This window comes from Syngnathoides biaculeatus, chromosome 10 (genome assembly GCF_019802595.1).
Source record: "Syngnathoides biaculeatus isolate LvHL_M chromosome 10, ASM1980259v1, whole genome shotgun sequence".
Lineage (NCBI taxonomy): Eukaryota > Metazoa > Chordata > Actinopteri > Syngnathiformes > Syngnathidae > Syngnathoides > Syngnathoides biaculeatus.
This window is the reverse complement of record NC_084649.1, coordinates 29,820,011-29,844,372: the sequence shown is the minus strand read 5'-3', so window position 1 is coordinate 29,844,372 and position 24,362 is coordinate 29,820,011. Positions and strand designations below refer to the sequence as shown.

The 24,362-nt window shown below is 42.4% G+C and overlaps 1 protein-coding gene across 10 annotated transcripts in view; it reads right to left on the bottom strand.

Annotated features, from left to right (window-relative positions):
• setd5 (SET domain containing 5) overlaps window positions 1–24,362 on the bottom strand; it is a 134,326-nt gene that overhangs the window by 33,080 nt on the left and 76,884 nt on the right. For 5 of the 10 annotated variants that reach the window (XM_061833680.1, XM_061833679.1, XM_061833675.1 and 2 more), the window contains 9 exons: window positions 21,207–21,472; window positions 10,351–10,409; window positions 10,071–10,258; window positions 9,943–9,981; window positions 9,577–9,861; window positions 9,230–9,378; window positions 8,430–8,547; window positions 8,203–8,312; window positions 7,773–8,010 (listed from right to left, as the gene is read on the bottom strand). In XM_061833680.1, coding sequence (XP_061689664.1) covers window positions 7,773–8,010; window positions 8,203–8,312; window positions 8,430–8,547; window positions 9,230–9,378; window positions 9,577–9,861; window positions 9,943–9,981; window positions 10,071–10,258; window positions 10,351–10,409; window positions 21,207–21,472 — 1,452 coding nt within the window. Of the gene's footprint in view, window positions 1–7,772; window positions 8,011–8,202; window positions 8,313–8,429; window positions 8,548–9,229; window positions 9,379–9,576; window positions 9,862–9,942; window positions 9,982–10,070; window positions 10,259–10,350; window positions 10,410–18,863; window positions 19,223–21,206; window positions 21,473–24,362 lie in introns of those variants that run through there. The other 5 variants (XM_061833678.1, XM_061833684.1, XM_061833677.1 and 2 more) reach the window with 4 other exon arrangements.

Below are 24,362 nucleotides of genomic sequence, written 5' to 3'. Positions count from 1 at the left end.
CCGACGAGTTCGCTTTTCTTCTTCTTCTTCTTCTTCTTTTCCTTTCGGCTTGTCCCGTTAGGGGTCGCCACAGCGTGTCATCTTTTGCCATCTTAGCCTATCTCCTGCATCTTCCTCTCTAACCCCAACTGCCCTCATGTCTTCCCTCACCACATCCATAAACCTTCTCTTTGGTCTTCCTCTCGCTCTTTTGCCTGGGAGCTCCATCCTCAGCATCCTTCTACCAATATACTCACTCTCTCGCCTCTGAACATGTCCAAACCATCGAAGTCTGCTCTCTCGAATCTTGTCTCCAAAACATCCAGCTTTGGCTGTCCCTCTAATGAGCTCATTTCTAATCCTATCCAACCTGGTCACTCCGAGCGAGAACCTCAACATCTTCATTTCTGCCACCTCCAGTTCAGATTCCTGTTGTTTCTTCAGTGCCACTGTCTCTAATCCGTACATCATGGCCGGCCTCACCACTGTTTTGTAAACTTTGCCCTTCATCCTAGCAGACACTCTTCTGTCACATAACACACCAGACACCTTTCGCCAGCTGTTCCAACCTGCTTGGACCCGTTTCTTCACTTCCTTACCACACTCACCATTGCTCTGGATTGTTGACCCCAAGTATTTGAAGTCATCCACCCTCGCTATCTCTTCTCCCTGTAGCCTCACTCTTCCCCCTCCACTTTTCTCATTCACGCACATATATTCTGTTTTACTTCGGCTAATCTTCATTCCTCTCCTTTCCAGTGCATGTCTCCATCTTTCCAATTGTTCCTCTGCATGCTCCCTGCTTTCACTGCATATGACAATATCATCTGCGAACATCATGGTCCAAGGGGATTCCAGTCTAACCTCATCTGTCAGCCTATCCATTACCACTGCAAATAGGAAGGGGCTCAGAGCTGATCCCTGATGCAGTCCCACCTCCACCTTAAATTCCTCTGTCACACCTAAGGCACACCTCACCATTGTTCTGCTGCCATCATACATGTCCTGTACTATTTTAACATACTTCTCTGCCACACCAGACTTACGCATGCAGTACCACAGTTCCTCTCTTGGTACTCTGTCATAGGCTTTCTCTAGGTCCACAAAGACGCAATGTAGCTCCTTCTGACCTTCTCTGTACTTTTCCACGAGCATCCTCAAGGCAAATAATGCATCTGTGGTACTCTTTCGGGGCATGAAACCATACTGTTGCTCGCATATACTTACTTCTGTCCTGAGTCTAGCCTCCACTACTCTTTCCCATAACTTCATTGTGTGGCTCATCAACTTTATTCCTCAGTAGTTCCCACAGCTCTGAACATCCCCTTTGTTCCTAAAAATGGGAACCAGAACACTTTTCCTCCATTCTTCAGGCATCTTTTCGCCCGCTAGTATTCTGTTGAATAAGTTGGTCAAAAACTCCACAGCCATCTCTCCAAATTGCTTCCATACCTCTACCGGTATGTCATCAGGACCAACTGCCTTTCCAGTTTTCATCCTTTGTAGTGCCTTTCTGACTTCCCCCTTAGTAATCATTTCCACTTCCTGGTCCTTCACTCTTGCCTCTTCAACTCTTCCTTCTCTCTCATTTTCTTCATTCATCAACTTCTCAAAGTATTCTTTCCATCTATTTAGTACACTACCGGCACCAGTCAACACATTTCCATCTCTATCCTTAATCACCCTGACCTGCTGCACATCCTTCCCATCTCTATCCCTCTGTCTGGCCAACCTGTAGAGATCCTTTTCTCCTTCTTTCGTGTCCAACCTGGTGTACATGTCTTCATATGCCTCTTGTTTAGCCTTTGCCACCTCTACCTTTGCCCTACGTCGCATCTCGATGTACTCCTTTCGCCTCTCCTCAGTCCTCTCAGTATCCCACTTCTTCTTCGCTAATCTCTTTCCTTGTATTACTCCCTGTATTTTGGGGTTCCACCACCAAGTCTCCTTCTCCCCTTTCCTACCAGATGACACACCAAGTACTCTCCTGCCTGTCTCTCTGATCACCTTGGCTGTCGTCGTCCAGTCTTCCGGGAGCTTCGGTTGTCCATCGAGAGCCTGTCTCACCTCTTTCCGGAAGGCCGCACAACATTCTTCCTTTCTCAGCTTCCACCACATGGTTCTCTGCTCTACCTTTGTCTTCTTAATCTTCCTACCCACCACCAGAGTCATCCTACACACTACCATCCTATGCTGTCGAGCTACACTCTCCCCTATCACTACTTTACAGTCAGTAACCTCCTTCAGATTACATCGTCTGCACAAAATATAATCTACCTGCGTGGTTCTACCTCCGCTCTTGTAGGTCACTATGTGTTCCTCCCTCTTCTGGAAATAAGTGTTCACTACAGCCATCATCATCCTTTTTGCAAAGTCCACCACCATCTGCCCTTCAAAGTTCCTTTCCTGGATGCCGTACTTACCCATCACTTCTTCATCGCCCCTGTTTCCTTTACCAATATGTCCATTACAATCTGCACCAATCACAACTCTCTCGCTGTCTGGGATGCTCAGAACTACTTCATCTAGTTCCTTCCAGAATTTCTCTTTCAACTCTAGGTCACATCCTACCTGTGGTGCATAGCCGCTAACCACATTATACATAACACCCTCAATTTCAAATTTTAGTCTCATCACTCGATCTGATACTCTTTTCACCTCCAAGACATTCTTAGCCAGCTCTTCCTTTAAAATAACCCCTACTCCATTTCTCTTCCCATCTACTCCGTGGTAGAATAATTTAAACCCTGCTCCCAAACTTCTAGCCTTACTACCTTTCCACCTGCTCTCTTGGATGCACAGAATATCAACCTGTCTCCTAATCATCATGTCAACCAACTCCTGTGCTTTTCCTGTCATAGTCCCAACATTCAAAGTCCCTACACTCAGTTGTAGGCTCTGTGCATTCCTCTTTTTCTTCTGACGCTGGATCCGGTTTCCTCCTCTTCTTTGTCTTCGACCCACAGTAGCTGAATTTCCACCGACGCCCTGCAGGTTAGCAGTGCCGGGGGCGGGCGTTGTTAACCCGGGCCACGACCGATCCGGTATGGGATTCTTTAGATGAACGCTCATATTTGTTTGGCACAGTTTTTACGCCGGATGCCCTTCCTGACGCAACCCTCTGCATTTATCCGGGCTTGGGACCGGCCTACAGATTGCACTGGTTTGTGCCCCCATAGGGCTGCATTGCTTTTCTTCTTCTTCTTCTACAGTAGCTGAATTTCAACTGACGCCCGGTGCCGGGGGCGGACGTTCTTCACCTGGGTCACGACCCTCCATGTTGCATGGTTGCAAACTTGTTCGAACTGCTATGTTTGTTCCTTCATGCTGCATTGAAATGGAAGTCCACATATTGTGCCTGCTACACACTCTAACGCATAATCACTTTTTCCTCAGGTCTAAGCTTCTTTTAGTAGTCTGCGACACAATCATGTAGATTTGGTTAAACTTAATCATACTGTTTTGGTTCAAACAGGTTCTCCTCTTCCCTCCATCAACGTTACATAATGAACGTGTGGAAGTTAGGGTTAGGGTTACTCTTTGTGAAATGGCTCTCCAAAATCGCATCACGTTTGATCTATTACTGGCTTCTCAGAGTGGTGTTTGTATTCTTTTGAAACAAACAACCTACACCTCCACTTACATTCCTGACAATGCTGGCAATACAGGCATCATAGCTCGTGGCGTTGAGAACCTCACGGCAATCCATGACAATGTGGAGCGTGTGGAGTGTGTGGCGCGAGGGCTTGCTTGATTCAGGTTGGTTGGCTGGACATGGATGGCAGGCATGGTTGTATCGCTTTGCTCTTATGGTTTGTATTGCATTGTTTATCCTCTGTCTCATGTCTTGCTGTTTTGTCCCTCTCATGAAATCTTTGGTTTCTCACATGATTGACACAGCATTTACTCACGATGCATGTTTTCACTATTCCGTCTCAGTCCGATTGCCTGGATGATGTTGACCGTTGTTCACTTTCCTCTTCCTGAATCTGCTACATACTTGGCGATGACCCACTCATGATAGATTTTCTTAGACTGGTGGGGTGCATTTCTGGATGACTGTGAGGTTGTTGTTTTGTTGATGTATGATGATTTGCTGTTTCATTTTGAAATACCTTAACTTTAATTTTCATTTTACTTTCTTCTCATGAGCTAACGTTTTGTATTTATTTGCTAAGCTTCGCTTTTGCTTTTAGGTCTTTAAGTTAATGTTTAGTGCTTAGTAATTTGTTTGCCTTTGTTTTTAGTGTTTTGATGACTTTAATTTTTATTATTTTAATGTGGAGGATTTACAGATGTAGTAGTAGATTGATTCAGTTGGATTAATCAAAAGAGGGGAAACTGTGTTAGCAGATTTCCATATAGACTGAATATTCGTTCTATTAGTTTTACCTTCAACTTTAACAGGTTTTATCCTGTTGTGGGTTCTAAGCCTCCCAGTCAGGCTGTTCCTCATGTGATGTTGTTTTTACTGGTTCCATGTGTATTAAGCTCGACACGGATACCTGTCTTGTTCTGTCATGTTTTTTTCTCTGTCTCTCACTTTTATATAACCAAAAGACTTTAGTCTGAGGTTTAGGAAGGGATAACAACTCGCAAGACTTGTACCTTTTTCTCTCTTTGCAAAGATTTTCATTTTTTTTGTGATAAAAATCCACACAGACAAGATTGTCTCCTTGTTTATAGTATCAGAAAAATATTTTGCCAAAACAGGTGAGATGGAGAGGAGTTCACAGGGGTGCGTTGGGAACAATCTGTGCTCTGCGCTCTTCAGTCGAAGACATCACGCCTTTGCTTTATTTGTGACAGTTACTTACGGTTGCTTTGTTTATCATGTTTGCTGTGTTTGTTACGCTGCATACCGCCCTAAGGAAATAAAATGGAGGATTTGTGAAGATGTGGACAAAACGGGCAGTAGATTGTAACTACACATCCCAAGGTCCTCGCAAGCAAAATATCCTCCTGTCTTCCTTCCTTGAATATCGTACTTTAAATGTCCAAGGTTGCGGAAAGCAATCAGCAATCGTGATGTATTTGTTGTGTTTGTGAGTGTGTGTTGGGGGGGGGGGGTGGCACGCACCGCGGGACTGCCGTAAATAGGAGGCCGGCTTGCTAGAACGCGCCGTTATGTGCATGGGCCCGAGGTATTGGCCACACCTGAATCAAGCAACGAGGTGGATGATTGTCTGTTTTTTTTTTTGTTTTGTTTTTTACGCCATCACACTACCTCACGATCGACGCAATGAGCACCCCTAGTGTAACTGAATTTCCTTTGACGTGGCTCATGATGTTGATGACTTTTGACGTAAATGCGCTCGCATTACGTGAAGCAGTTCTGAACATGCGCTTTTGTACATGCTCCTTACATGCTCAATACGGTTAATTTGCATTTCCTGTTTCCGGATGAATACTGGTCGGAGCAGGATTGTTTGGTTAATGCCGTTTATGAAATAAACACGTAATTTAATGTCAAAATAAGCGACGTCTTGAGAGAATGCGACAATTTTGAGACTACACATTTTCATTTCTATCCTTAATCACCCTTACCTGCTGCACACACTTTCCATCTCTATCCCTCTGTTTGGCCAACCTGTAGACATCCTTTTCTCCTTCTTTTGTGTGTCGAACCTGGTGTATATGTCATCATATGCCTTTTGTTTAGCCTTCGCCACCTCTACCTTTGCTCTACATCGCATCACAATGTATTTCTTTTGCAGTCCTCTCGGTGTCCCACTTCTTCGCTACCCTTTTCCATTTTATGACTTCCTGTAATTTGGGGTTCCACCATCAAGTTTCCTTCTCCCCTTTTCTACCAGAAGACACACTAAGTACTCTGCTGCCTGTCTCTCTGATCACCTCGGCTGTAGTAGCCCAGTCTTCCAGGAGCACCTCCTGTCCAGCGAGAACCTGTCTCACCCCTTTCTGAAAGGCCGCACAACATTCTTTCTTTCTCAACTTCCACCACGTGGTTCTCTGCGCTACCTTTGTCTTTTTAATCTTCCTACGCACCACCAGTCATTCTACACACCACCATCCTATGTTGTCTAGCTACACTCTCCCCTACCACTTACAGTCGGTAACCTTCTTCAGATTACATCGTCTGCACAAAACATAATCCACCTGCGTGCTTCTACCTCCGCTCTTGTAGGTCACTCTATGTTCCTCCCTCTTCTGGAAATAACTGTTCACTACAGCCATATCCATCCTTTTTGCAAAGTCCACTAACATCTGTCCCTCGAATTTCCTTTCTTGGATGCCGTACTTGCCCATCACTTCTTCATCACCCCCGTTTCCTTCACCATTATGTCCAATACAATCTGCACCAATCACATCTCTCTCTTTGTCTGGGATGCTAGAACTACTTTGTCTAGTTCCTTCCAGAATTACTCTTTCAACTCTGAGTCACATCCTACCTGTGGGGTATAGCCGCTAATCACATTATACATAAGACCCTCAATTAAAATTTCAGCCTCATCACTCGATCTGATACTCTTTTCACTTTCCAAGACATTCTAAGCCAGCTTTTCCTTTAAAATAACCCCGACTCCATTTCTCTTCCCATCTACTCCATGGTAAAATATTTTAAACCCTGTCCCTACCTCCTCATCATCATGTCAACCAACTCCTCAGCTTTTCCTGTCATAGTCCCTACATTCAGAGTCCCTACACTCAGTTGTAGGTTCTGTACATTCCTCTTCTTCTTCTTCTGCTGACGAGTCCGCCTTCCTCCTCGTCTTTGTCTTCTACCCACAGTAGCTGAATTTCCACAGACACCCTGCAGGTTTACGGTGCCTTGTGTGGGCATTGTTAAGATGTAGTTGCTGGGTGGAGCTTCAATGATACAGTCAATCAGCTTCAAAAGGCGGATCCGTCTTCTTTTTTCTACGTGGGTGAAAAATACCCGCGATGCACTGAATCCGCTATAAGTGAAGTAGAGAGGGACGACTGTAGTCCAATGTGATTAACAAGATTAATTCATGTTTTTATCATATATTTTTATTGCTACGTCAAACAAGGAACCAGACCCAGCATTCATGATATACACACTCTTCAGGCTGTGCAATTGGGCAATTTATTGAAAGGGGTGTGTTAAAAAATAGCACTCAGCCATTGACTTCATAAACTCAAAACTATTTTGTACAAACTTTTTTCTTTGGAGGATTCACCAATACTTTGAATCACTAAACTAATATTTAGTTGTATGACCACAGTTTTTTTTTTTAAATGTGTGACATGGAGTCAACTAACCTCTGGCACCTTTCATCTGTTACTCAACTCCAAGATTGCTGAACGACATTCCACAATTCATTTGTATTTCTTAGTTTTGCTTCATAAAAAGTTTTTATCTTGTCACCCCACAAGTTCTCGAATGGATTAAGGTCAGGGGATTGGGCTGGCCACTCTGTAACATTAACTTTGTATCCACTATTTGATGGAGTCTCATACTTTGTTGGACTTTGTTATATATCCTTCATGTTCACCAAATATTCATCCATTCATTTTCTGAGCCACTTATCCTGAAAAGGATCGCGGGAACGCTGGATCCTCTCCCAGCACATCCGTGCAGGAGGCGGGGTAACACCTTGAACTGGTTGCTAACCAATCACAGGGCACATATAAACAAACAACCTGTCGCACTCACAATCACATCTAAAGGGAATTTAGAGTCCCAAATTAATGCATGTTTTTGGGATGTAGAAGGAAACTGGAGCGGCTGGAAAAACCTAGTCAGGCATGGGGAGAACATGCAAACTCCACATATTTATTAAAAAAAAAAACTGTCAGCAACATACCTCCACATGACTGCTTCTCTGCAGCTCTTTCGACTCTTGGTGCTGAATAGTCTGGTTGCTATCTGGACCAACTTCTAGCTCTCTTCTCCGGGCCTTTCTCTGCCGTGTCTCAGCACCAACCAAAGGAGAGGGAGATGGTAAGGAGGGGGAACTCGGCAAGCTCTCCTTGGGACTCATGTGTTTCTGCACAGGGCAATTCTGGTTTTCCTTATGGCAAGCGCAGTCCACTTTGTAATTACTGATGAATTGTTATGAGAACAGAAAACTAATATTAACTGGAGAACATGCTAATAGAAGGGATAACCCAGTGAAAATGCAAGCATCTATCCATCAAGTAATGTGCTGCTTGAGTTGTAAAAAGAAAAGTCAAAATTTGTGTTGAATTCACTGTGGGTGGAAAGTATATTGTACGGTGGGAAATAGTACTGACCAGCTGTTAAACTCATAATCAAATCCAATAGTGACCTCAGTATCTTTTGGGATTTGACTGATGGCATAGATGCACAGATGTACCATACCCTCAGCAATCATGTGTCGAACCTGAGAAAGGAGAAGACACATTATTCACAAAAAACAGACAAACTAAGAACTTTGAACTAAATATAAGGGAAACTACAGCAATCAATGAGGTTATAACAAATTCAATTATTATCTGACCTCAGCATTGGGTGTGCAGGACCTTCGAATGAAGCGTGCATCATTTCCAAAGGTCCTTGCATCCACACACATCTCAACATCATGAAACTTGGAGTAAAATAGCACAAAAGGGTAAGGCCTAAAAGATATGAAAACTTCATCAACTATGTTGTGCAAGATACTACTTTGACAAAAAATTAATTACGCTGACAACCCCTGTTAATATGCAAATTAGACAAATAGTAATTTATTAATTTTGGACTAACAAAAACAAAGCAGGACATAAGATTTACTTGTCAAGTGTCAAATATGGTCGCATCACTTACACACACTACACTGCATCACAATGATTTTTTTTTTCTGACACGTCTCTTCTAATCATGCATGAAAACCTAGTGAAGCCAAATTATTTTTGATGGTGAAAACGTGAGTCAGCAAAAGGTAAGTATAAGCCAACAGACAACATTTGAGTTTTTATTTTAAGGGATGCACATCTGGAATGCATACACAAATTAGATGGCACCTTGGAACACAATCGGTTTTTAAAGTGAATAGTATTGAACCATGATTAAAAGGTGTGTTTTTAACGGTATCAGTGAAAATGTGTCGCCAGCTCGTTATATAATATTTGCTGTCTGTTAAGTCATTTTCAGTGGCTGGTCAATCTGTTCTGCCATAAAAGCAGTACACAATATACATGTTTTTTTTTTTTAACTGTATCTACTGTACTACTGCATTGTTTCTGAAGAAGACACACAAATGCTCTTCCAATCTGAATGCCAGAGTCACTTTTGTTTGGGACTACACTTACTCACACTTACTTTTTAAAGAAGTGCCCATTCACTTCAAACTGTTGCTTGAGCATGACCTTCCCACGATATTCAATAATAAGAATGTCAGGATCAAGGTTCTTGGCGGCACGAAGGATCTTCCTGTGTTTCTGAACACGTGTTACGCGCCCTAACTGTAACTACAAACAGAAGAAATTGTTTAAAACATTATTTATAAAATACATTAGCATACTAAATCCTGCCACTCAATCTGTCAAATGATTGCATTTTCAGTACTATTCATTCATTCATTGTATTTACAGTAGTGTTCACAGTTGTTTTCCAAGTGAATAAATATACAGTTAAATACTCGAACTGAATTTGATTTTTGGGCCAACCTGCATCTGTGAGCTGAGTACAGTGTTGTTACAGGCCAGTTCGGTGCGGTTGATAGTGTCCATGGTGTCGACAGTGGTCTGAGCAGTAGATGAAAGCCTCATTGGTCCTCTTTCTGTGTTCCCAACAGTGGTGCTTGCAGTGCGGTGAAGCTGGAGCAGTGTTTGTACGTCAGCACTATACTGATTGGCTAAAGCCTCCTCATACTGGTCGGTCCACTGGCGGATTCTATTCTCCCATCCCTCTGTTGTGTTCTCATCCAGCACTCTGGAATCTGTTGTCGAGTTCTTGACAAAGAAAGAGATGCATGAAGTGAATAGTGGCACAAATACAAACTGTACTTTACTCATACAATGCATCATTCATACCTTCATCCTCATTGACTTTCGAGAACCCTCTCTAAAAGCCTGAAAGAATAAATTTAATATCTTCAATTAAAACTAATTTTTTTTTTTAAAGAAATGTTGAAAACAGTAACATGACATATTGTGCATACTTTGACTTTCTTGCCCTTTGGTGTTCCACTGGCTTTTTCCGTGTTCTTTTTCCTCTTTTTAGATTTACTTCTTTTGACTCTGTTGACAGTGAGTTTGATACTGGTGGGTGTATGCTGGGTGGCAGTGTAAGAGATAGTGGAAGGTGACACTTCCTCATCACCACTCTCTGTGGCACTGCTCTCTCCAGCTACCATGAAAGCACAAGTATATTGTTTTTTATGACCTTCAAAACAGATACAGAAACTGAACTGAGGTGGGTCAAGAAACAAAAGCAAATACCTGAGACATTTTCATTTCTCCTGTGCTGGCCATCTGTTCCTTTCCTCCCATCAAGTCCTCTGCAACAAGACGATGACCAAAACATTACAGATAGATATTGCAGGTACAGCTTAATAAATTTGAATAGTGTGAGTGTGTACACACACACACACACACACACACACACACACACACACACAAGCCAGAAGTTCACAGACACCGTGCAAATACATTTCATTTTTTGTCTCACTGTCTGAAGACACAGAGTAAACTTTGGCTGTTTCAGGTCAGTCAGGATCACCAAAATTATTTAATTTTGTTAAATTCCACAAGAACGAGAGAGAGAGAGAATTTCTTAAAGAATTTTATATTATTTTCTTGCAGGTCAAAAGTTTACATAAACAAAACGTACTATGTTTTTAAAGAACATGGGGAAGCACAGATAATAAGGTCATGGCTTTGGAAGTTCCTTATTGGTGAACTGACAATATGTGAGTTAATTAATGGTACACCTGGGGATGCTTCCTTGTCTGAAATCGTGGAAAAATCAAAAGAAATCGGCCAGGAAATCAGAGAATCATAGAGCTCCATAAGTCTGACTCATCTTTGGGTATAATTTCCAGATGCTAGAATGTGCCACGATCATCTGTCCAAGCATTTATAGGCAAGTATAAACATCATGGGAATGTCCAGCCATTACATCAGTCAGGAAGGCACTGATGCTGCATTGATCCGCCTGCCGATCTCTTGTTCCATTCCTCCCTCACTCATGAACAAGACCCCAAGACACTTGAACTCCTCAACTTGGGGGAGGCTCTCACCCAGAACTGGGGAAGGTATGCCAACGTTTTCCGACTGAAAACTATGGTCTCAGATTTTGAGGTGCTGAATCTCATCCCAGACACTTCACACTCTGCTGCTATAACTCCAGCAAGAGTTGGAGAACATTGCTCAATGACAACGGAACTACATAATCTGCACAAAGCAGAGATGCAATATTGAGCCAGAGGCACTGTCCCTGATGTCCATGCAATGTTGGACAAACATGTCAACCAGGACCGGCCTACAAGATCGTGAGTCTTTAGGAATTCCAGGAGAGTCTCATCACCCTCGGGCCTTGCCACCAAAGAGCTTTTTAACGACTTCGATGATCTCAACCCCAGATATAGAAGAGCCAGCCTCTGACAACCCAGATTTAGCTTCCTCATGGGAAAGCGTGTCGGTGGAATTGAGGAAGTCTTCGAACTCTTCTCCCCACCACCCCACAAAGTCCCGAGCTGATGTCAGCACCGCCCCATCTTCACTTTAGACAGTTTGACCAGAATTTCCTTGAAGCCATTTGGAAGTCTGCCTCCATGGCCTCAGCAAACTCCTCCCACGGTCGAGTTTTTGCTTCAGCAACCACCATAGCTGCATTCCGCTTGGCCAGCAGGGACCCAACAGCTGCTGAACGAGTCCCACAGGCTAAAAAGGCCTGATAGGACTCCTTCGTCACCTTGACGGGATCCCTCACAGTTCGTGCCCACCAACAGCATCAGGGATTGCCGCCATGACAAGCAATGACCACCTTACAGCCAGAGCGCTGCTCAGGCCCCTCAGCAATGGAGGCGCGGAACATGGTCCACTCGGATTCGATGTCCCTCACCTCTCCTGGAACATGAGCTAAGTTCTGACAGAGGTAGGAGCTGAAACTCCTTCTGACAGGGGATTCTGCCATATGTTTCCAGCAGACCCTCACAATACATGTTGGCCTACCACATTGGACTGGCATCTTGCCCCATCATAGGAGCCAACTGACCACTATGTGGTGATCAGTTGTTAGCTCCGCCCCTCTCTTCACCAGAGTGTCCAAGACATGCTGTCGCAAAACTAATAATATGACTACAATGTTGATCATCGAACTGCATCCTAGGGTGTCCTGGTTCCAAGTGCACGTGTGGATACCCTTACACTTACACTTGAACAAGGTGTTCGTTATCGACAACCGGGGATGGACAACTACCTCAGAAGTACAATAACAGAATACTTCTCTGGTTCTGATCATGGGGGGTGTTCCTCCAAATAATGCTCTTCCAGGTCTCACTGTCATTGCCCACATGAGCATTGAAGTCCCTCAGCAGAACGATGACATCCCCACCAGGAGCGTTCTCTAGCGCCCACTCTAAGGACGCCAAAAAGGGTGAGTACTCTGAACTCCTGTTTGGTGCAGAAGCATAACATTGAAGACCAGTCTCCCCACCCAAAGTCGGAGGGCGGCTACACTCTCGTCCACGAGGGTGAAGCCCTATATACAGGAGCCGATGCTGAGGCAAAATAAATATAGAGCTCGTGCACCTACGTCATAAAATCTTGTGACTTTTGTTTACGTTGCCATATTGCCGGTCTAACAAAGCATTGTTCAATGCTAAGTCGGTTGGAGACAACACGAAAATACATCTTATAGCACAACGCCCAGAGTTTTGTCCGATTCTGTGAAACATTTAGACGGAAATAATAAATGAAGGTCGTGGAAAAATGAGAGACACTTGGCATAGAGGACCCATATTTTAATGCCGAACTCGATGTTTTTGCCGATAAGAAATTGGACTGTTAATTCGCTTCCGCTTGTCTTGGACAACTGGATATACACATGTATCTGGTGAGTCAGTTGTCAAGATTTACACAGAAAAGTTTGAAAGCGCATAAAAGTCTGGACGCATACAAATAGTTTGTTGGAATAAATCCAACATAGTGACGGGTTTACGGCTCGTGAATGCGGAAGCGTATTCGGCTACACGTTAACCTTTGCCGGAATCTATCGATCTTTTCAGCTAATTTTCAATACAAATACCAATATTTAAATAAATGACCCCTCGTTTGACACAAACTCACATTCATTAACTATAACCGGAAAAAAAAAAAAAAAAAAAAAACAGAACGTACACGAAAGCCATTGCGGCCACTTGTGAACCTCTCTGCTGCGACAGACGGTTTATTTTCTTTTTTAAAAACACATTGTTCTCAAATGAGCCAATTTGGCATTATAACTACTTCTTGGTAATTTGAGATTGAGAAGAATAATTCCTGCCTGAAATGAAGTGATCTCTACACAGGCATGTGTGTATTTTGGTTGGGCACCATCCATCATGTTCTATTGCCGAAATCCATCAATATTTTCTAGTCTTTTCAGATGGTATTTCAAAGAATGATCTCTTTGAAAATGTGTCTCGTCTGTTGTGACAACCAACTGCACAACAAGTCTTGGGCAATTTCAAAAATCTGCTCTGGTTCAACGGCTCCCGCAGTGCAGAGCAGCTAGATTTGACCGGCAATATTGCACCGTGCAAACTGTGAGATCACGTGCACGAGCTCTATATCCACACCTGCTCAGCGCCTGTCAACGTGGGCAACTCCAGAGTGGAAGAGTCAAGAGGACTAATACCAAAGCCCAAGCAATGTGTGGAGGCAAGTCTGACTATATCTAGTCGGAATTTCTCAATCTCACACACCAGCTTGTGCTCTTTCCCTGCAAGAGAGGTGACGGACCACGTCAGCCAGCGATCAGTTCACCAATGTCTCTGACTTTGGCCACTGCCCAGCTCGCACTGGACCCAACCCCTGTGACACCTCCTTTAGTGGGGTGAGCCCATAGGAAGGGGGAACCACACTACCCTTTCGGGCTGTGCCCTGCCAGGGCCCATGGATGCAGCACCGCCCACCAGGCGCTCACCTTCAAGCCCCACCAGGCCTGGCTTCAGAGAGGGGCCCCGGTAATCTGTGTCTAGACAAGGGATACGTTACACGTTTTTCATGATGGGAGTCTTTCAGGTGTGCCTTGTCTGGTCCCTTACCTAGGACTTGTTTGCATTGCGTGACCCTACCCGGGACGTGAAGTCCCAGACAATTTGGCTCCTAGGTATAATGGGACACACATACCTCCTCCACTACGATAAGGTGATGGTTTCCAGCAGGGTGTGTGTGTGTGTGTGTGTCTGTGTGTTTGTGTTCGCACACAAGATTTTTTGTCTCACTGTCTGAAGTCAAATCACACTAAATATCTTGTGTTTCAAGTCACTCAGGCTCACCAGAATTATTTTATTTTTTAATGCCACAAAAACGAGAGGGAGAATTTCTTCTTCCTCTTTTCCTTTCGGCTTGTACCGATTAGTGGTCGCCACAGCGTGTCATCATTTTCCATATAAGCCTATCTGAAGCATCTTTCTTACGAACACCCACAGTTCTCATGTCCTCCTTAACCACATCTATTAACCTTTTCTTTGGTCTTCCTCTCGTTCTTTTGCCTGGCAGCTCCATCCTCAGCACCCTTCCACCAATATACTCACTCTCTCGCCTCTGGAAATGTGCAAACCATCGAAGTCTACTCTCTCGAACCTTGTCTCCAAAACATCCAACTTTGGCTGTCCCTTTAATGAGCTCATTTCTAATACTAGCCAACCTGCTCACTCCAAGCGAGAACCTCAACGTCTTCATTTCTGCTACCTGAAGTTCTGCTTCCTGTTTCTTCTTCAGTGCCAACGTCTCTAATCCGTAGATCATGGACGGCATCCCCAATGTTTTATAGACTTTGCCCTTTATCTTAGTGAAGACTCTTCTGTCACAGAGAACACCAGACACCTTCGGCCAACTGTTCCACCCCGCTTCGACCCGTTTCTTCACTTCCTTACCACACTCTCCATTGCCCTGTATTGTTCACCCCAAGTATTTGAAGTCGTCCACCCTTGCTATCTCTTCTCCCTGGAGCTTCACCCCCCCTCCCTCTCATTCATGCACATATACTGTTTTACTTCGGCTAATCTTCATTCCTCTCCTTTCCAGTGTGTGCCTCCATCTTTCTAATTGTTCCGCCACGTGCTCCCTGCTTTCACTGCAGATCATAATATTATCTGCGAACATCATGGTCCAAGGGGAATCCAGTCTCACCTCATCTGTCAGGCTATCCGTTATTACCACAAACAGGAAGGGGCTCAGGGAGGATCCCTGATGCAGTCCCACCTCCAACTTTAATTCTTATGACACACTGATGGCACATCTCACCACTGTTCTGCTGTCCTCATACATGTTTCTCCGCCACACCGGACTTGTACATGCAGTACCACAGTTCTTCTCTTGGTACTCTGTCATGGGCTTTCTCTAGGTCTACAAAGATACAATGTAGCTCCTTATGACCTTCTCTGTACTTTTCCACGAGCATCCTCAAGGCAAATAGTACATCTGTGGTACTCTTTCTTGGCATGAAACCATACTGTTGCTTGGATATACTTACTTTTAACCAGAGTCTAGCTTCCACTACTCTTTCCCATAACTTCATTCAGAGAATTTCTTAGAGCATTGCATATTATTTTATTTGAGGTCAAAAGTTCACATATACAAAAAGTACTGTCTTTAAAGAATATGGGGAAGCCAAAATGATGAGGTCATGGCTTTGGAAGCTCCTAATAGGTTAACTGACAACATGGGAGCTAATTGCCAGCACACCTGCAAATGTATTTGAAGCCACATTTCAAACACTGCTTCCTTGTTTGAAATCATGAGAAAAAAAAAAAAAAAAAAATCCACCAGAAAAAGAGATTTCTGGAACTCCACAATCTGGGTCGTCCTTGGGTGCTCGAATGTGCCACATTCATCTGTTCAAACATTTATAGGCAAGCCATTTCACCAGTCAGGCAGGAGTGTGGACACTTTGCCCTGTGTCCCAGAGATGAACATGTTTTGGTCCAAAATGTGCAAAACAACTTCAGAACAAAACCTAAAGACATTGTAAAGATAGAAGAAACTGGAAAGAAATTGTCACTGTCCACAGTGAAATGAGTCCTGCATTGGCTGAAATGAGTGCTGCATGGGCTGAAACAAAAATCAAAGACAATTACAAATGGAAAAAAGACAAGACAAAGATCTTAACTTCTGGAGACATGTCCTGTGGTGTGATGAAACTAAATTGGAGCTGTACCATAATGACCAATGTTACATCTTGTTAGGGTTAAAGGGAAAAAGGGGGAAGCTTGTACACCTGAACACCATACCAACTGTGAAGGTGAAGTTGGCAGTATCATGTTGTGGGGCTGTATTTCTGCGGCAAGAATTGGAGCTCTTCATAAAACACACTACATCAAGAAGAAAAAACATTAGTGGGATTACTGGATTAAGTGTAATGTTGGGGATAAAGTCAGTGTTTTGCAGTGGCCATCACAAAGCCCTGATCTGAATGCTGTTGAAATTTGTAGGCAGATCAGAAAAGCTGTGTACAAGCAAGGGAACAGACAAAACTGACTCAGTCACACCAGTTCTGTCGGGAATAATGGCGCAGGATTACAGTAGAGTACTGTCAGAAACTTGTGGAAGTTTACCCAAAATGTTTGCTCTAAGACAGGCAGTTGAAAGGAAATGCTACTTAATAATAAGGAAATGTATGTGAATTTTGGACCTCAAAGAAAATGAAAAATTCTTCAAGAAATTCTTATTTTTGTGGCATTTAACAAAACTAAATAATTTTGGTGATCCTGAATAACTAACCTTAAATGGGAGAGGTTCCGTCTGATTTGACTTCAGATGGTGAGACAAAAAAGTGAAATGTGTGTATATGAACTTCTGGGCGGCAAGGTAGGCAGCTGTAGAGTGTTGGCCTCACAGTTCTGAGGACCGACGTTCGAATCCTGGCGCTGCCTATGTGGAGTTTGCATGTTCTCCCTGTGCCTGCGTGGGTCTCCTCCGGACAGTCCGGTTTTCTCCCACATCCCAAAAACGTATATTAACTGGAGACTCTAAATTACCCAAAGGTGTGATTGTGAGTGCGACTTTGTCTGACTCTATAAGCCCTGTGATTGGCTGACAACAAGTTCAGGGCGTACCCTGCCTCCTGCCCGACGACAGATGGGATTGGCTGCAGCACTCCTGCAACCCTCATAAGGATAAAGCTCCGAAATTAATGGAGCTATATATCCCCACATTTCAGGCTTCAAACAAAGATGTAAATTTTTTTTTGTCAAGAATAAACAAGAGGGACACAATCGTGAAGTTGAACGAAATTTATTGGATATTTTAAACGTTTTTAACACATAAAAAACTGAAAAGTGGAGTATGCAATATTATTCGGCCCCCTTGCATTAATACTTTGTACCGCCACCTTTTGCTGCAATTACAGCTGCAAGTCGCTTAAGGTATGTCGCTATCCGTTTTACACATCGAGAGACTCAAATTCTTGCCCATTCTTCCATGCAGAACAGCTCGAGCTCAGTGAGGTTGGATGGAGAGCGTTTGTGAACAGCAGTCTTCAGCTCTGCCCACAGATTCTCCATTGGATTCAGGTCTGGACTTTGACTTGGCCATTCTAACACCTGGATATGTTTATTTGTAAACCATTCCATTGTAGATTGGGCTTTATGATTTGATCATTGTCCTGTTGGAAGATAAATGTCCGTCCCAGTCAGGTTTTTTGCAGACTCCAACACGTTTTCTTCCAGAATGGCCCTGTATTTGGCTCCATTCATCTATCCATCAATTTTAACCATCTTTCCTGTCCCTGAGTGATCTTGGGCCTCCAGGCTGCATCTCTGATCAGTGTTCTCCTTTTTCGAAGTGAAAGTTTCGAGGGCCGGCTGGGTTTTGGTAGATTTGCAGTCGTCTGATACTCCTTCCATTTCAATATGATTGCTTGCACAGTGCTCCTTGAGATGTTTAAAGCTTGGAAAATCTTTTTGTATCCAAATCTGGCTTTAAACTTCTCTACATCAGTATCTTGGACCTGCCTGGTGTCTTCCTTGGTCTTCATGATGCTCTCTGCACTTTAAATAGATCCCTGAGACTATCACAGAGCAGGTGCGTTTATACAGAAAGTTGATGACACACAGGTCGATTCTATTTATCATCATCAGTCAACATTGGATCATTCAGAGAATTCACTGAACCTCTGGAGTGAGTTTGCTGCACTGAAAGTAAAGCGGCCTTATAATATTGCATGCCCCACTTTTTAGTTTTTTATTAGTTAAAAAAGTATACAATATCCAATAAATGTCATTCTACTTCATGATTGTGTCCCACTTTTTGTTGATTATTGGCAATAAATGAAAATTTTACATCTTTAAGTTTGAAGCCTGAAATGTGGCGAAAGGTTGAAAGGTTATATTCACACATTATTTGATATACCGTAATTTCTGGCTGACAAGGCCGTACTTTGTTCAGGTGCTGTGAACCCTGCGGGATATTAAACGATTCGGCTAAATTGTTAATATTATTATTTATATTATGATTTGGTCCTTGTGGCTATGAGTTTAAAAGTAAAACAGAAACGTGTTCGAGCAAAATGGTTAAACCATGGCTGTTCCCTATGATGCACTCAGCTTTGAGCATGCACAGATGACTTCAATGTGTAGAAAAAGACTACTCTCAGCACGCGTGGAAGAATTTATCTGAATTGCTCGTTGAATAAGAATATACCTTTACGCTAAAAAAAGGCAGCGCTAATTTTTGGTTCCCTCAAAGCAGGGCACACCATGACACGCACGAATGCAAAATATATATTTTTAATTGAATGAACTTACATTTTCACAAAAATTGGCCACATGCAAAGTATTCCTTTTCTGAGGCCAGCCGGTGGATCTTAAAACGCGTGGAGCGGTGTGAAAGAATCAACCATCATCGACAGATTTCAAAACGCTGCACTGACTTCTACGTGAGGAGAACAATGGAAATTAAGCGGTAACTCCAGATGTAAATGACATTGGGAGAGAGAGACTTTCTGTGGCTCTTAAACTGAGATACTGAAGACGATCACTTTAGTGGTTTGAGTGAAGAAGAGGGGAACCGACTTTTCCGTTATGTTTGAGCAGCTTTGCTTCCGTGTTGCAGTCTGTTTGGAGACAAAGTATGTAAATAAACATTTACAGTCTGTGTGAATAATTTCACAATTTAACAGTACGTATAATATACTGTATATACGCGGTGTATTGTTCGGCGCGGCTCGTGTATGGGGGAAACGATAGGGTGGGCACGGCTTATTATCCAAGGCGCACTATCATCTGGAAAATACGGTATACACACACATGCAGTGTGGCAAAAACGTAGCCAGCCACCGATTGTTCATGTTCAAGCACTTAAAAAGATGAGACAGGCCTGTAATTTTCATCATACATAAACCTCACCTATGACAGACAAACTGAATAAAAAAAAAATATCAAGAAGATAACAGTACGTATTAGCAAAGTTTGGAAAAGTAAGTATTTGGTTAGTATCAAAAATTCATGCCAATAATTTGTTAGATACCCTTTGTTGACAATGACAGAGGTCAAACATTTTCTGTAAGTCTTCAAGGTTTTCAAACACTGTTGTTGGTATTTTGTCCAATTCCTCCATGCAGATGTCTACAAAAATGATGTTTTGGGACTGTCACTGTCGCAGACTTTCAACTCCCACCAAAGATTTTCTGTGGTATTGAGATCTGGAGACTGGCTAGGCCACTCCAGGAACTTGAAATGCTTTTTACGAAGCCACTCCTTTGTTGCCCAGGCGTTGTGTTTGTGATGGTTGTCATATTGTTTCATACTCAATGCCCTTGCTGATGGAAGGAGGTTTTCACTCAAAATCTCACGATACATGGGCCCATTTATTCATTCCTTTACACGGATCAGTTGGTCCCTTTGCAGTAAAACAGCCCAAAATATGATGTTTTTACCCCCATACTTTAAACATATATGGTGTTCTTTGGCTGCAACTCAGCATTATTTCTTCTCCAAACAGTGTCCTTTGGTCTTGGCCATATTGGAGTTTGGCATGTGACTGAGGTTGCGGACAGGTGTTTTTTTAGACAGATAACGAGTTGAAGTTTACAGGTGCAATTAATACAGGTAAGAAGTAGAGGACAGAGGAGCTTCTTATTTGTAGATGACCAAATATATTCCACCATAATCTGGTTATAAAATCTTGAAAAATCAGATGAATCAGTGATTCTCTTTTTCCCTCATTTTGTCTCTCATAGGTGAGGTATGCCTCTGAAGAAAAATACAGGCCCCTCAGATATTTTTTTAAATGGGATAACTTGCAAAATTGGTGACTAAATAAATCTTCGTTGCCCTGTATTTTTGCGGGTTTGACATAAAAAAATGAATGTGAGAATATGAGATCAACATTTCAGCAGGTAATTACAGTTGGAACTTAATCTGTCTTTGAATGTGTGGTTTGCATCTTCTGGTGTAGCCGATGTACTTTTTCTCATCAAGTTTTTCTGTGAACGGACGTGATAACTTCACTCTCATATTATGGACACAATTTAGGGTCTTTCTTTACAGCTTTCAAACTGTTGTCAAATGCTGTTATTTTCCATTTTTCTTCCTGTTAGATGTTAATTACTAAGTACACCAATAGTTCTTCTTCACAGCATTCCAAATGGCCACAGACAATGTTTGTACAATGGCACTGACAAATTTTTCAACTCCAATCAATTCAATGTTATCACTAATAGATAGCTCTCTGGTTTTCATTCTGTTTTTTCCACTAACTAGCACAAATGTAGTCCTGTCCTCACAGGCAAAAGCCAAATGTGAAACACGAGTCTAGAAATCCCACTTATTTATTGTTTGGATGATTGGTTAATTACGAAACACAGGAGAAACAGAACCTGTGTGATTTAAATTACAATGTCCTTCAAAATTGTGCATTAGATTCAGAACCTAGAAATAAAAGCTGATGTTCAATACTTGTCATATTAATCCCACTCAGTACTTTGGAGGAGTATAAAGGGGGAGGTTCTTACCAACATTATGAAGATGCGTCAGTTCCCATTTGTTTGTCAAAGGTTAATGGTAAATGTGAGGAAAAGTTTGAGGAGCTTGCTGACCAAACTCACATATATGCTCCCATACTGAGCAAGCACATTTTCCAAATCTCACCTGCAGTTGTCACATTTAATGAGTAATGAGCCATCTGCCATCAGAGTGCAGTGACACCAGCTGACAATAGCCCCATCTTCTTCTGAGGAGCTATCGCTGTCTGGTGAGTTGTCCTCTGTAGTTTGGATGTAGCGGGAACTGCGTACCACACCATTGCGATCCATTCGAGGAATGATGATTTGAGAGAGCGGGGATGTGGGAGGAGTGGGAGGAGGGGGTGCACCATAGTTGTGATCCTGACAACATACAACGGAAGACTGTTGCTTCTTCAAACAACGGGTGTTCAGGCAAAAAGGGAAATGGAAAATGGAGATGAATGAAAATGAGTGCAAAAAAAAAAAGAGTATGCAAAACAGTACAGCTCTTAGTAGAAATACATTGTTACATAAGTACTAGGTTGAGTAGACAGCATATTGTTTTCTCAAATGAGGGCTTTTTTTTTTAATCATACCAATAGTTCCACACATAAACAAATTATATTTATCGAATGACACCCACTTTCATATATCATCCGCAGCAGATATTTATTGAAAAATGTGGAGTTTTATAACATTGGTTGCCTTCTCAAGTTATCAAATAACACCTGGTTTGTAGGTGTTGACAACACCTTGTTACATGATTAAGGACAAGTATTATGGATATTGAGGACAAAGAAAGTCACAGAACTTGATAAATGTAAAGAATCAAACAAAACACGTTCACGACACCAAGTTGTTAGTAAGAAGCTTTGGATGTTGTTCATCACAACCCTGGTTTGTGAAAAATTTAACTTGTCAAGTTTAATTAGGTTTTTAAAAATGCTTTCAAAATGAGAACAACAATAGTGAGTCCACGCCTCACATTTTTATAAATATTTTATTTAATCTTTTTATGGGAAAACACTGAAAAAAATGACACTTTGCTAGATTATAAAGTACATTTCCTTTATTTACAACGGCTCCAACCCAAGAGCAAGGACTGAAATGAACGGCAGAGTGGAACAGTAGATAAAAAAAATAAAAAATCTACTGGCCATGTATAATTTTTACCAACCAAAATATTAAATCATTTTACGTACAGTGCATCCAGAAAGTATTTACACATTTCACCTTTTTCACAATTTATGTTACATCATCCCCAAATGGAATATTTTTCCCCCCCTCAGAATTCTAGAGAGCACACGCTGTAATGACTGTGATTTATTAGTTTTTTCAATTTTATTTAATTTTAATTTATTTATTTATCAATGTTGTAGTTTAGTGTAAAATAAAATAGAAACAAATGGTGGAGGGGTTAATTTAAAGGAAGAGCGGGCTAAGAATGTCTTGGAGGTGAAAAGAGTATCAGATAGAGTGATGAGGCTGAAGGATGAAATTGAGGGCGTTATGTATAATGTGATTTAATGCAGCCCTGTGGGGGCACAAGCCAGTGCAATCTGTAGGACAGTCCCAAGCCCAGAAAAATGCAGTGGGTTGCGTGAGGATGGGCATCTAGCTCAAAACTTTGCCAAACAAATACAGGGAGTCCTCGGTCTATGACCGAGATCAGTTCCTACAGTAGCGACATAGCCTGAATTTACGTGTAATTCGGATTTCACCGTTAAAGTCAGAATTTATGATGACAGCTGGGATTGGCTCCAGCACTCCTGCAACCTTCGTGAGGATAAGCAGCTCAGAAAATGGGTGGGTGTGGGTACTTCCTATAAAAAAAAAAAAATACATTGAAATTAAAAAATAAGATGCCGTACTTACCTTTACTGCAAGAGATGGATGGTGAATGAAGAGAGGCTGTGCTGAACTATTATTAAGTAAGCATGTGCTGGTAGCCCTTGCGACCAGTAAATTCCTCCTCAGCGTCCTTGCCTTTCTCCTCTTTCAAAGTTAGGAGAATACGCTGTGCCGTTTCGTGTAATGAACATGAGGATGATATGAAGCCTATGTTAGGCTGATATTGAGCCTACATTGATCCATAACGTAAGTAAACTTTCCATCTCGGGCAATGATTGACTATCCGTAATAGGGGCGAAACCCTTCACGTGTGCTAAAATTCGGCCTTTGTCCTAAATAATAATCGCCACGGTCGACCCACTGAAGCCCAACTCTCTACCAATATTGGGTGGTGTTAACCCTTTCTCCGATCTTTTTACAATGTTAAGCTTTGTTTCCACGGTAATTGCTTTTCTTTCGGCTGGACCACCATTGCTAAATATCAAACAAAAAAAAAAAGCTTTCTTTTTTTGGGACATAATGTGTAAAAAGGTGGGCGAAAAAGGCATATGCTCCAAGCCCACAAACGCAGACAAGCACTATGCATTAGCAATGCAGAAACACTATGGTGCAAAAAACAAAATGGCAGACAACATGGGGGTCGTAAAGTCGAAACCTTTTAGGTCCAGGACATTTTAACGGACATTTTAACCCGATGACTCCATGTATGCGCAATCATCTAAAGAATCCCATACTGGATAAATTGTAGCTTGGATTATGAACGTCCATCCCCGGTACAAATAACCTGCAGGGCGTCGGTGGGAATTCAACGACTGTAGGTCAAAGACAAAGAAGAGGAGGAAAGCGGTTTCTTTGACAGAAGAAGAGAAATGCACAGCGCTTACAACGGCTTGTAAGGACTTTGAATTTTGGGACAATGACAGGAAAAGCTCACGAGTTGGTTGACATGATTAAGAGAAAGGTTGACATGTTGTGCATCCAAGCGAGCAGGTGGAAAGATAGTAAGGCTAAAGGTTTAGGGGCAGGGTTTAAATTATTTTACCATGGAGTAAGTAGACGGTAAGAGAAATGGAGTAGGGGTTATAAAGGAAGAGCTGGTTAAGAATGTCTTGAGGTAAAAATCAGAATTGAGTGATGAGGCTGAAACACGAAACTGAGGGTGTTATGTATAATGTGATGAGCAGCTATGACCCACAGGTTGGATGTGACCGAGAGTTGAAAGAGAAAATCTGGAACGAACTGGATGAAGTAGTTGTGAGCATCAAGACATAAAGGGTTGTGATTGGTGCAGATTATAATGGACATATGAGGTGTGCTGTAGATGTGACAGAAGAATTTAAGGTGGAAGTGGGACTGGATCAGGGATCAGCTTCTGAGCCCCTTCCCATTTGCTCTAATAATGGATAGGCTCACAGATGAGGTTAGACTGGAATCGCCTTGGAACATGATG